Source organism: Anarrhichthys ocellatus, unplaced genomic scaffold, assembly GCF_004355925.1.
Source record: "Anarrhichthys ocellatus isolate YVR2014 unplaced genomic scaffold, GSC_Weel_1.0 scaffold3, whole genome shotgun sequence".
NCBI lineage: Eukaryota > Metazoa > Chordata > Actinopteri > Perciformes > Anarhichadidae > Anarrhichthys > Anarrhichthys ocellatus.
Window position 1 is genome coordinate 10,209,825 of NW_022280033.1, and position 12,486 is coordinate 10,222,310.

At 40.7% G+C, this 12,486-nt stretch overlaps 1 protein-coding gene across 3 annotated transcripts in view; it reads left to right on the top strand.

Moving 5' to 3' along the window:
• Positions 1-11,896, top strand: part of LOC116400961 (proteoglycan 4) — a 25,931-nt gene extending 14,035 nt beyond the window's left edge. For all 3 annotated transcript variants that reach the window (XM_031879097.1, XM_031879106.1, XM_031879088.1), the window contains one exon: positions 5,379-11,896. In XM_031879097.1, coding sequence (XP_031734957.1) covers positions 5,379-9,999 — 4,621 coding nt within the window. In that variant the 3' untranslated portion in view covers positions 10,000-11,896. The remainder of the gene's footprint in view (positions 1-5,378) is intronic.
• Positions 11,897-12,486: the final 590 nt, after the last annotated feature.

Here is a 12,486-nt window from a genome sequence, read left to right on the forward strand (position 1 = left end):
TATATATATATATATATATATATGAGAGAGAGAGAGTTGGGCCTACTTTGTATTCAGGCCCTTATGGATGGCAGTAAAAGTCTCTGTCACTGTTTTGCAAATGCACATCTGGGACTGAAACAGGCACTGGAGATGTAAGAAAAAAAACTGTTTGTTCCAAACACTTATATTCAGAGTATGTATTCATTCTAAACACTATATTCAAAATATTAATTTATTGTTCTAGTCTGTTGGAATAACATTGTGTGTTCCTTTTGATTCCAAATCAAGCATGATACGTTTGTGCCACCTATAGGTTTTTCTGTATGTTTTGCCCTCCTATATGAATGGTATGTTATTTTTTTTTTTTTTTTTTACATTGCCTTCACTGCACTCAGGATAAATTCAGATTGGAATGCAGTACTACTTGTCATTCAAAGAACATGTCTCTTATCAGATAGTGGATCACTGTACACGCTTACACATATATACATATATACGTATATACCTCAGCTACAGAATCATTGCCTCAGATGGGGAAGGATGCTCAGATCTCCCTCTTGAGGTCACATTTCAGGATGTCTTACTGACGAGTATGTGCGTCCTACTCTCAGAGGACTTTACAACATACCTTAACTAGTTATCGGTAGCATTTCAGTGCCAGTGTACGCCTTCAGATTTCAGGTATTATCTCTGGGAACGTCTTTCTCTCAGACACAAGAAGGGCCGAACTTTTCTTTTTCTATTTACGATGTATGAACGTATTCTACATATACTGTACACATACTTAGACATCTAGCTTGCCCATGGCACGTGATAAAGAATTGTCTCTTCAGGTTCATTGATAACACTCCCCTTATTTGTGAGGTCGATACTCCGCTGTTGTGACCTAATTATTAATAGTGCACTCGCATAACTCTTGGTATCAGATAACTTTTAACTCTCTAAATTACATTCAGGTATATTTTAAAGTGTTTGCTCCAGGTATACGAGATAATAAGATCAGTTCTATCATCATGCTAGTATAAATAATATCTAGAAGCATTGTCCTTTTTAGAAGCTCTTAGTTCACAAAGTCATTTATCAAGCAATATTAGCAGATGGAGCGTAACATACTGGCTGACTGTGCTAGCTCGTTAACATTGGCTAGCTAGTCTTGTTGTTAGCTACTCTTATATTCACGCCTCAATCACACCAACCTTTTTCTTGAGTTACTTTGGCAAAGATTCAATGAAACTAAATGTTTTGTCCCTGTGTGGAAGAGAAGTAATAATGCATCTCCTGGCTGTCGTGTTCATACTTGGCTTGAATTATTGAATATCTATATATATCTATATATATATCTATATCTCTATCTATATCTCTATCTATCTCTCTCTATATCTCTATCTCTCTCTATCTATATCTCTCTATATCTCTCTATATATCTATCTATCTATAGATAGATATATAGATATATATTAAAAAAAATAAAAATAAATACCATCGTCAGGCTGAGTCCACATAGATGGGTGAAACACGTTTACATACGGCCTGTCCCCTGTTGCCAATACTTACCATTGTCATTGAATTTTTGCCAAGTGGACTCCGCAGAGAGAACTCCATGTTTTTTACTCTGCCTTGGTCCGGGGGGCGTCGTTTTGCTCTGTCAGGACGCCTCATTGTGCATTATCATTTATACCTCAGGACATTCCAGAATATGGGATCACGGCCCATAATTCTTTCATCCGGTTGATGCACAACTCGAGCAGATCTTGGTTATTATTTTTTGCAAATCCTGCAGGATTTTCGATGTACACAATGTTGCTTCGATGAACGTGGATGTTTTGATAAAAGAAATGATTCCTTCACTACAAGCATTAGTTCAGATATTATATTTGCAGGCATATAATACATAAAATTGCCTAGATTGTAAACATTTTTGCATGAGAGTTGGTAGTAACATACTTCAGGGACTTGCGCACATATTACTTATTACTTGTATGTTAATAGCACTGTAACAATAGTTTAACTTTATGTTAGATGATAAACTTACTTACTTGTTTGGCTTCTCTTATTCTGCATTTTGTTTGTTTTATAATTTCAGGAATACTTTTTTTTTTTTTGTTAATGTTTCCATTTCTTGTCAATTTAAGGATAAGATCTTCATTATTTGTAACTAATGAAGGACTCTGAATTGCATATAGTTTTCATACATTCAAAATGTCTGAATAACGTTGGCTCAGATGCAATTTTAAAACAAAGCAGTTGCTTCAAGTACATGTGTACGATTATTAGGATTAAGTAAAAACTTCACTTTCATTGATCATATTATTCTTCTTTGACAATCATTCAGCATTACTTTCTTTATTCTCATTCAGAGTGTTGATTGCATGTTAATTCATCTATTACAAGCGCTTTGGTTGTGCTGACAGGTAGAACAGGTGTTTGCGCTCCTCCCGGTCTATTGTAGCAAATCGAATGGTTGACTACCTCATCTGGAGAATCCATATCGCAGTCTACTGTTCTCATGGCGGGTTAATGTAGCAATTTGTCATGTACACAACACGGTCCATTGTGAAAATACTTAAAGCCAAATCGTTTACAGGAAGAGCTCATAAATCTGTCACAGTGCAACCGTTTGTAAACCTTTCAGTGTATCTGTGAAATGAATCGCACCCTCATCTATTTCATATTTTCTTTTTTCTTTTTGGGATGGGGATGTTCAGACAGTTCTGATCAAAAAGCATTTTTTTATGATGCCCTTCCATGTGGAAACCATTTTTCCTCAAAGTGGAGGAAGAGTCTCATCCCCTTCCATACTGACTTAAACTGATATGTTTGGAATTATTTAGTTTATGCAGTCTTGATTAATCGATATTTACAAAATTAATGGTTTTATCATCAATGAAGTAACCGTGAATGTAAATGGCTTTAGTCAAAGAAGTAATTCACATATTGTTAATAGACACAAGTATATAATTTTAGATTCCAGATATATTTAACTCTTTCATTATAGATGTGAAGGGACAAAAGTTAAGGTTGTCCCACTGTATTCTGACGCAAGTTAGGTATCGTTTGCTTGTTTAATATAATGTATGTGGACTAAAGTGTAAAGCGTATCCCTGTCCATAAAAAAATATGTACAGATAAGGTATATTTGATTTAACGTGAACAATGTGTACAGGAATAAAACTAGGTATGTCGTGCATGATTGGACAAAATCATATGTGTCAGTGAGAAGTTAGTTGTATGTGGTAAAGTCTATCTTTGAGGCAATTTAATTGAAAGTACCGGGGTGTTGGTGTATTTACCGTCAAGTCAGCAATGTATAAAGTAGAGTGTACTGTGAACGTGAAATATCCCTAAACCAGTTCTCAATCTGGTTAATGGTTCACTGAAGATCTATGATGAAATATAGTAGTTCGTAATTGACAGATTATCTATGATGTGCAGTATATGAACATCGTGGACGAGTTAACACAACTTTGTTTGTGTGCTTGTGAAATATTGTTGAAATGCGTTTGCTTTGCATCTGCTTGTTAGAGTGGTTATTTCTGGTTGTTTTATTCCTCTGGACGAGAAAGGCATGTACGTAGTGTCACTTCTTTACCGTAATGCTAAGTGAAACAAAGAGCGAGACCCTCAGGGATGAAACACTTACCACTCATTATTCAGGTACACCACTTTACTCCTTAGACCTTTCAAAGAGGGCTGTGAAGTTAATGAGCTAAGCAAAAACATCGGTCAGGTTCCATTTCCAGCAAATGTTATTTTTTAATCCCTAAAAATATATTTTCTAATCTCAAAAAGTTATATTTCAGATATGTTGGCACGCTGTAGAAATATTTTTGTGTTTGCAGCCCAAAAAAGGTAGTGCAGCTTTTCACTGTTTTTGTTTTCAATACTTTGTTAGGCACTGAATGTCAATATAACCTCAGTGCAGGTAAGATGTTGACCAATGGGTATTTAATTAACAAGTTTCTTTCCAGGTCAGTGCCTCAAGCAGCACATATTTGATTGAAAAACAACTTAATGTAAAACCTAAAACTGCATTTCTGGAGATTATAACAAAAACAGACTCGCGTCTCCTACTTCAAAGGTTGTATTGTTCACATCGCTATTTAAAGCTGACATCTGTAATGTTTTTTAATAACTATTCTGTTTATTAGCCCATGCATTTAGTGGAGTATACTAATATCAAAACAGGCACATTTGCCTGTCTGTTTGACAATTCAACAAAGTAATAATGTAAATCCAGATTTAACTTTGCCACTCCGCTAAATAGCTGGAAACTAGCAATGAGTAGAGGCGAGCTTAGTACATAGCAAGCTTAGCTCTATATATTCCACCATCGTTTGAGATTTCAGCTTTACTTTGTCACAATGGAAATATCAGTAGCATGGTATTTGGCAACGCAACATTTATAGTTGTGTACAGATACAATGTACGTTTGTAAGTATCTGTTTTTAGATGGTGCTCAACAGAACATTTTCTGACTACATGTCATGCAGTTGCCAGCACATCTAGCTCAGCAGCACACGCTGTGGGAAAAGCTATTTCAATTCATCACTACCCAGCATAGCCTTGTGACATGTCACCTCAGGGATCCAGATGTGGTTTCATTTGTGTGTTCATTTTCTTGCTAAAAGACCACAATGACTCTTAATTTTTTTTTTTTTTACAAAGAAAATAACCTTTTCAGAGTAAGATTGATATATTTTTGGCGTAATGTGATGGTATAAATGTTCCAAGGCTCTTGGAGGGTTTTGTAATGGACCTACCTCACTCAAAAAAAAACTTAAGCCAGAAATACAGAAACACACCCCCACCGCTAACAAAACCTCACACGTATTACAATAACTAACTTTGCATGTTGCAATTGATTTTACTTTTAACAGTTAATTTGTCTTAAATTGTTGAGCACTTGTATCTAAATGTCACCCGTTGCACTATTTATAAAATACATGTAAACCTGACAAAAATGATGTACTCTATATTTCCCCCTAATGTATTTGCTCTTTCAAGTGATAAACACGTGTTTGACTTGTTTTTATCGGAATGGGCAACCATTACTAAATGTCTTGTGCATGTGTAAGATTTTCTCGATGTATACTGTAACAAAAGGCACCACTGTGCAAAAAAAGAAAAATGTTATAGCTGTAACAATGTTATTATTGGTCAAGTTCACTGGATTGAAAGCTTCACTTTTAAAATCACCTATTCTTCTAATAAATATGCAATGATAAACAGTGTTTAACGTTTGTGAATTATTTCACAAACACATTTAGCTCTTAGTTGTAGAGATGAATGGACATTTGTCTTCATAAGTGTAATAACCACGTACCAATCAATGGTATAAACCAATGCTGCGTCTTCTTGATGTGCAATTACATCTATTTTGTTCTTTGTCCCCTCAGTGAGCCTCACGACTTGCCTATTGCAAAGGCAAAAGACCTGCAGTCCACCTCCACGCTGGAACAGTTCATGGCCAAACTCTGTCCCCACCATCAAAGACAGATAGTAGATGCCATAGGCTTTCTACAGACGGAGGTCAAAGCACTGGCATCTTCCAATACGCAGCAAGCCTCTAAATCTACCTCTGGAATCCAGGTAACTGCTTGTTCTACTGCAAAATCCAGTGCAGTCACCCCTGAGAAGTCATGCCCTGAGCTAAGGTTTCCCAGGGCATCAACTCCCAAGTCAGAGGTCCAGGATATGTCCCATTCTGTCCCAAGCAGCTGTGCGATGAAAAAAGTTCCAGAGAATGCTGTTTCGCTGAAAACATCTGCAGGCCCTGCGTTGGATCTTCGCAGCCCTGGGTCCGGGAGTAACCAAGCTTTGGTCACTCCCACTGCTAATCCAATGGAGGCAGAGAACAACCGTAATGGTGATCATGCCCCTCTGAAGATGAAAATCATGACCAGCAACGTTGGTAAGAAGTTGTCATGTGTGCTCAACACCTCGCTTTCATCTCACTCTGACACTTTGGAGGACAGACAGGGTAACTCAAATTCATCACACAGAACAGAGACTCATGGTGCCAGACTCAGCTCTGCTGTGAAAAGACACAATCAGACTAGTCACACACATCAAGCAAGGCAGAGAGAGGCTCTAGGGCATGCCAAAGATAAACCAGCAAACCTGTTTTCAGTCCACATGACCATTCCTTCAGACTCTCCGCGGACTGCAAGGAAGACCATCAAGTCATCGTCTGATCATCGGAGCAGGGACTCGGCTTGTAGGGGAATAGCTGACCCTGATCTTGGCCACTGTGATATTGTTTTTATTAACAAACCAATTACAGAGTGTTTTAAGGAACAGCGGCGCGGCATGCGTCCACGCCGCAATGCCAGGAAAAGCACCAGAGGACATATGTATTCAGATGAAATCTGGGAGTTAAAAACTGTCCGTACATTGGCTGGGAGGGGCAACTGTCCGAATCCAATGCCAGAGCTTATCACATTGGTCACCCCAAAGCAAGTGCTTTCAAAGCCCGAGGGTGTACCACCTGTGGATATGCCTTTTGCTGGAGCGTGCCGGGAGGCAATGAATCAACAAATGTCCACAGAAGAGTCTGATGAGAGTGTGATACCAGGAACAGGAGATATGGTGGAGGTAGCAGCCAGTGAAGTAGACATTCTAGTTGAAACTAGTCAGACCGGTCAGTGTCAGAGCAAGGGCCAGTCTGCTCCTTCGTCTCCGGTAAGGCCTCCAAGAGAAAACCAAGAAACAGATGAGAGCCCAGATGTAGAACAGAATACAAGTGGAGATTCGGGGACAACAGCAGAAAGTGAAGAAAGTGTGGCTCGGGCTCCATTTGAAGCAGAAAAGGAGAACAAGCCCGAGCTTCAAGAGGACATCGGTGAAAGTAACGACCAAATAGTCCCAGAAACCGTAGTGGAACCATTAGAGGAAGATTCCATAGAAGAAGATGAGCCCGAGCTTTCACTAGAAGAAGTGCACAACAGTGAGCCTGTTCTCCATCAAAATAGAGCCCCATCACTGGTGGCTCAAGTTGAGGAAGAAATAGAGGAAAACAATAGGGAGGAAGTACAAGTAGAGCAACTGCAGGAACTTCCACCAAAGTCAAAGATGCACTTCAACAACTTTGAAGTCGCAGTTGAGTGCAACACCACAGGTTCGGCAGAGGAGCCAATGGTGAAAGAGACGGAAATGAAAACATCCGAAGCAGTTGACGGTGTTGTACCTTTAGAGCATGAAGGTGAGAATGACGATGACGTGTCCTCAAAGACACTCGACTCACTCTTGAAGGAATTACCCCCCTGGCGTAGAAAAAGAGGAGCTGTAGTTTCGCTGCCAAAGCGGTTAAGAAAAACGGAAGCAGTGGTAGTGGGGTTTGTCAATGGTCGACCCATATCGGCATCCGACAGAAGTCTGCGTCGTAGATCAAATAACAGCACCACGTCGCCTAAGAAAACCCCAGTGAAATCTAGTCGGAATGTCCCCAAGACTTCTGTTGATCCAGCTGTACCTGAAGCAGACAGAGCTGTAAAATCGACTGAGACTACTCCTGAGATTCAGCAGGTGAAAGAACCATCCTCTGCCATACCATCTAGCCCAAAATCTAAATTTCCCTCAAAGACCAAACAAATTCGGAAACAAAAGAAAGTTCAGAGAGATCAGGAGAGTCTGCTTGTCCTCTCCGATCAGCGGCAACTTAGATCTGGAACTCCTTTATCACCTCCCAAATCAAATGCTGTCCCTTCCATTTTACCTCCGAAACCTACTGCTACCCAGGCTCCTCCATCTACAGAGCACCTCCCCTTTCCTTCTTCACTTCCTGTTGCTTCTCCTCCAATCAGGTCATCTTCCCCTGCAGCCTCTGAAAAGTCCCAACAGGAAGCAGTCCCAGAGACAACTGCAGAATTAAACATTGAAAAGAATCAGCCAGTAGAGACGACCTTTGAAGAAACGCAAGAAAGCAAAGTAGAAAATAGATCGAAGCTCCAGTCTACACAGATGGTAGTAGATGACAGTAACAATGAGCAACTTAACAGTGAGTTATCAAGTCCTTTGGAAAATCAAAGTCCTGTAAAGACTGAAATGCAAACAGAGATTATGCCATTAAGAAGTAAGCGGGTTCTCCGAAAGGAGGCAGAAGCAAGTGATGTTGCTTTGTTGCAGAAGCCAAATGTAGCATCTTTAGAAGGCCGGTCTGCAAGTGGAGATGAAAGCAGTTCTTCCGTGTCAGAAAAACCCAAAAGAATGCCATTAAGAAGTGAGAGCAGTAAGGTTGAAGTGTCCCCCCAGCCTGTCACTCAGTCGTCACCAGTGAACAACAAGAAATTGGCTTTGAGATCACAAAGACTGGCTGTAGCCTCTACCAGTGCTCTTACTGCAGATGAGAGACCGAGTGACGTACCTTCCCCGATCAGAATAATCAAAGCTCAGGTGAAGCCTCTTCCGGTGTCTGTTGCAGCTGTGTTGCCCCATAGCTCAGCCATCCCTGTCATTGCACCACGACCCGAGCCCCCAAAACAAACAAACAAATTCTTTGAGGCTCTGACTGGAGAAGAGAACCAACACCTAATTACAAATCTGAACGTTAAGTATGATAAAATGCAAAAAGGCTGGGTGCATACGGACAAAGAGGGTCAGCCAGCAACAAAATACAAAAACAAAGCCGACAGACAGGCGGCTATATGGAAAAGTAAACGCAGGGCCCGGAAATCAAAGTCTTCAGACCACCAGAAATACTCACCGGTCCAAATGCTCTTCATGAAAGGTTTTAATCTCAGCAGTATTTGTCGCTGGTTCCTTGAAACAACAGAAACAAAGTCCCTTGTCATCGTCAAGAAGGTGAATACACGTCTTCCGTCAGAAACTCAGCTGTGCTTCCACAGCTCATCGAGTGCTTCAGGGACCTCTCAGGGGGTATTTCCAAGCCTACAGGCAGAGCGCTTGAAGAAACATTTGAAAAAGTTTGCCATTGCCTCTCCTGTGAAGAGCAACCCTAAGAGTCAGAAACTGATTGCTAAAGCACTGGAGCAAGAAGCCAACGCAGTCAAAGGAAGAGAGAGAGGAGAGCTCCCCAGTACTACTCGGACTTTGACTAAGTCTGCCAAAGCCTGTGGACAAACCGCTGAATCACAGAAATCCTCTGGTAAATCAAAGAATCCAGCCAGTGCAAGGATCTTGAGGAAATACTCAAACATCCGAGAGAAGATGCAGGTTCAGCAAACCAATGTTAGACTCAAGGAGGCCTCAAAAACTTTAAAAACCAACAATATGAAAAGACTGGCCGCCAAAAATTCTGCCGCCAAGTCAAGTCTGAAACCATCTCTCAAGGCAAAGAAATCCCCCCTACCGGCTGGCAAACAAATGAAAGCATCTGCCGCAAAAATGGGAAGAAGGAAAACATTGGCTGGCAAAAAAACTACAAAGCCTCCTGTTCAACAGAGGACAGTCAAGGCTCCGAGCAGCAGTAGAGCTTCAAGAGATGCAACTAAAAACGATGAATTGCCAAAGAGATGTTCTCAACGACTAGGGTCTCCTAAAACATCTGAACACAACCCCGTTGACACACCTAAAAGCAAGGTTGACAATAAGAAGCAAATCGAAGCAGAGAAAATAGAGGTGGAAAAACCCGCCTTGAACAAAGTGAGTGCTGCAAAAATCCAAACAAAGGAATCCTCCCCAAGTGCTGTCCCTAAAGTCAAAGGTACAGAGAACGCCGTTGAAACCCAACAGCAGAGTGCGGACGTCAAGTCTCCGACCTCACCTGACCAGGTACTGACAAGATCCCAGAGGAAAATCGAGGTGGCGGGCTCTTTGAGTGGAAGCCCCAGACATGCTTCAAAGAGGGCCACAAAGTCCACGAAGACACAAAGTCCATCTCCTAAACGAGTCAGGAAAAGTGAGGAGCCCACGCCGACGAGACGAGGGGCCGTAAAGCTTCCCGCGAAGAAAAGGCAAGCCGCCGCGACGCCACGCAGCGCGGCTAAATCGGCAACCAAGAGAGCTCGGGCGCTTCTGCAGACCCCAGCTAAACGCACCAGGACATCGCTCTCCAAATGAAATGCACACGCAGAGAGAGAGAGAGGGAGAGAGAGATCATCTTTAGTAAGAGGATTTTGTCTTCCTTTATCTGGAATATACTCAGAAGGACCAGAAGTTTCTATTTTCTACTCTTCAGATGGCACCTTTTTCAGTAGGCAAATATGTGAAGCAGGAAGAGACGTCTGCTTTTGTAAAGCTTCAGTGTGAAAATAGAAATGTGATGGATTATTTGCCGAGTGTTCGGGGACTACAGACGAGTTCCTGTGTGATGTCTAGCAGGTGTAGTTTCTATTTCAGCACTCTGCGACACGGCTGGAGATAATGGCCCATCAAACCTCATTTTAGAAGTTGGAATAACAACATTCACTCACCATTCGGTTTCAAATCTTTTTTTTTTTTTTTTTTTTTTGTTGTATATAATTTTAGTTTTTGATGATCGCATGCACAGCAGTGTTCAGAGAGCTTGCTGTGAAGAAGGCAGATCAGCTTTTCAATACCATCTTTACTTCCAGAAGTAGGTAACGTGTATCTCCAGCCTGTCTTCCAATCACAAGTGTGAATATGTGGCTATTGTGACCCGGTGCCTTATTTATGAAGTGTAAAGTAATAGAATGTGTTGCTAAGTGTGAAAACTCCCGTCCTTCAGTTACAACAGCTTTCTAATCCCGGAGCGGTCGTCACCATTCACCTGCTTCACTGAGTGTGTGTGTGTACAGTGTTCCGTTCCCCACAACATGTTCCTCGAGTGTCATCTGTAAATTCTTATCTCGATTGAGGCATTCAAACTTTCTGATTTGGTCTGACCTGCCAGGTTTATTTTTATATCCTCATTTTGCCAGAGCATTAACTTAATATTGTTCTCACTGTAGTTGTTCTAGATGTTAAAGCAAATGCGAGTCTGACTTGCTAAAAACAGACCGGTGTGATCTGGATGTGTCATGACGAATGTTTGTATTTTTTTATTTTTTCCATGTTGTTTTGGGTCGTTTTCATCACTGTGTACCTCTGCAGTCACTTCTGACCATTGCACCCATTGTTATCTGCTCGTAATAGTGACGTCACTTTGAGTATTTTACCTGCATCTTGCATGTGTTACGGTCTTGCTGATGTGGAGACAATTTTAGCAACTCTTGCATTAGAGCGGTTGCCTTTCTACAACTGAAACACAAAACTATATTTATGCCCCTGAGCTTTAAAATTACTAACCTCATTTAATAACGTGTATGCACATTTAGTGCCCATTAAAATGCTGTAGTGACAAACTATCTGAGATGACCGAGATACCGGTTTGTGTATCACTGCGCAACATGATTTCATAAAAAGGCCTGAACAGTATGTATATTTGGTTGGTTAATATGAACAATGTTTATGGCCGCTTGAGCATTAATGGCAGATTACAGGGTGATGAATGCCTTCCCTAATTATACATGAGTTGGATATGATATTTTTGGGGTAGTCTAGTCACACTTCTGAGTTGTGAATTCAAGTGTGTTGAAGTTTTATGTTATTATTTGTTTTATTATTGTCCGGCAGATGTTCTCATATTGTGAAGTTCCTTAACTTCCAGTAGTAAATTTCATTAGTGTGTTGTCAATTGTCATTTTTAGCACAGTGTTATTTTTTTATTATGTTCATTTCTCTTAGAGGGTAAATCATCTGTAAATGCAAAACATGTCTGCCATGTTTTTATTGTTATTTAAGAACTCCATGTAGGCGAATGGATTTAGCAAATCTAAAGCAGCCCAACAAATCAGACTTGAACATGTTTATTCTTTGCAGTTGCTATTTAAAGATTTTGGGTTTGTATATTAGAAAGAAATAACTGCTTTATTTGTGGTAATCCCAAGAATGATGCATCTTTATGTTAAGAACTTTGTATTTTTGCTGGAGTTGATATAAAGATGTTGGAATTTTACCTTTTGTTTCTTGGCTCTTTCATACAAGCGTTTAAATGTTATTTAATCAGACAAAGTGAAAGCTAAAGGGCTCTGTCTTATTGAAATATACTAAGTTGTATATTGAAATGCAAAGTGTTTATGCCCATTATGAACGGCCACAGCCGTAGGCGGAGCGATACGCTTCTAAGTTTAAACCCTAGAAAGTGTCTCACCTCCACACAGCTGCCGGATACGATAAACACGTAATTTGAAGCATGCTGGCCGCTTAACATCCTGCCACGCGAATATTTACCGCCCTTCACGAGTACTACATGGTTGAGGCACCAGTGCTCCGGGTGGACTGTGCCCTCGTGCCAAAGCAATCGTTCAGCTTTGTGAAATGCCTTGCTATAGCCAATGATGACATTTTACCAAGGTGTGGACCTGCAGTAACCTGCCATACAGCTCACAGGCGAGTGTCCCGAGCGCCACAGGAAGCTCCCGCTGTGGGACAGATTGGTAAGCAGTTGGCCTCCATCACCCCAGGCCCATCAGAAAACAGGGTGAATGAATAATGACTTTTTTACTTTTTTCGACATGCTATTCTATGACTTTTTTACTTTTTTCG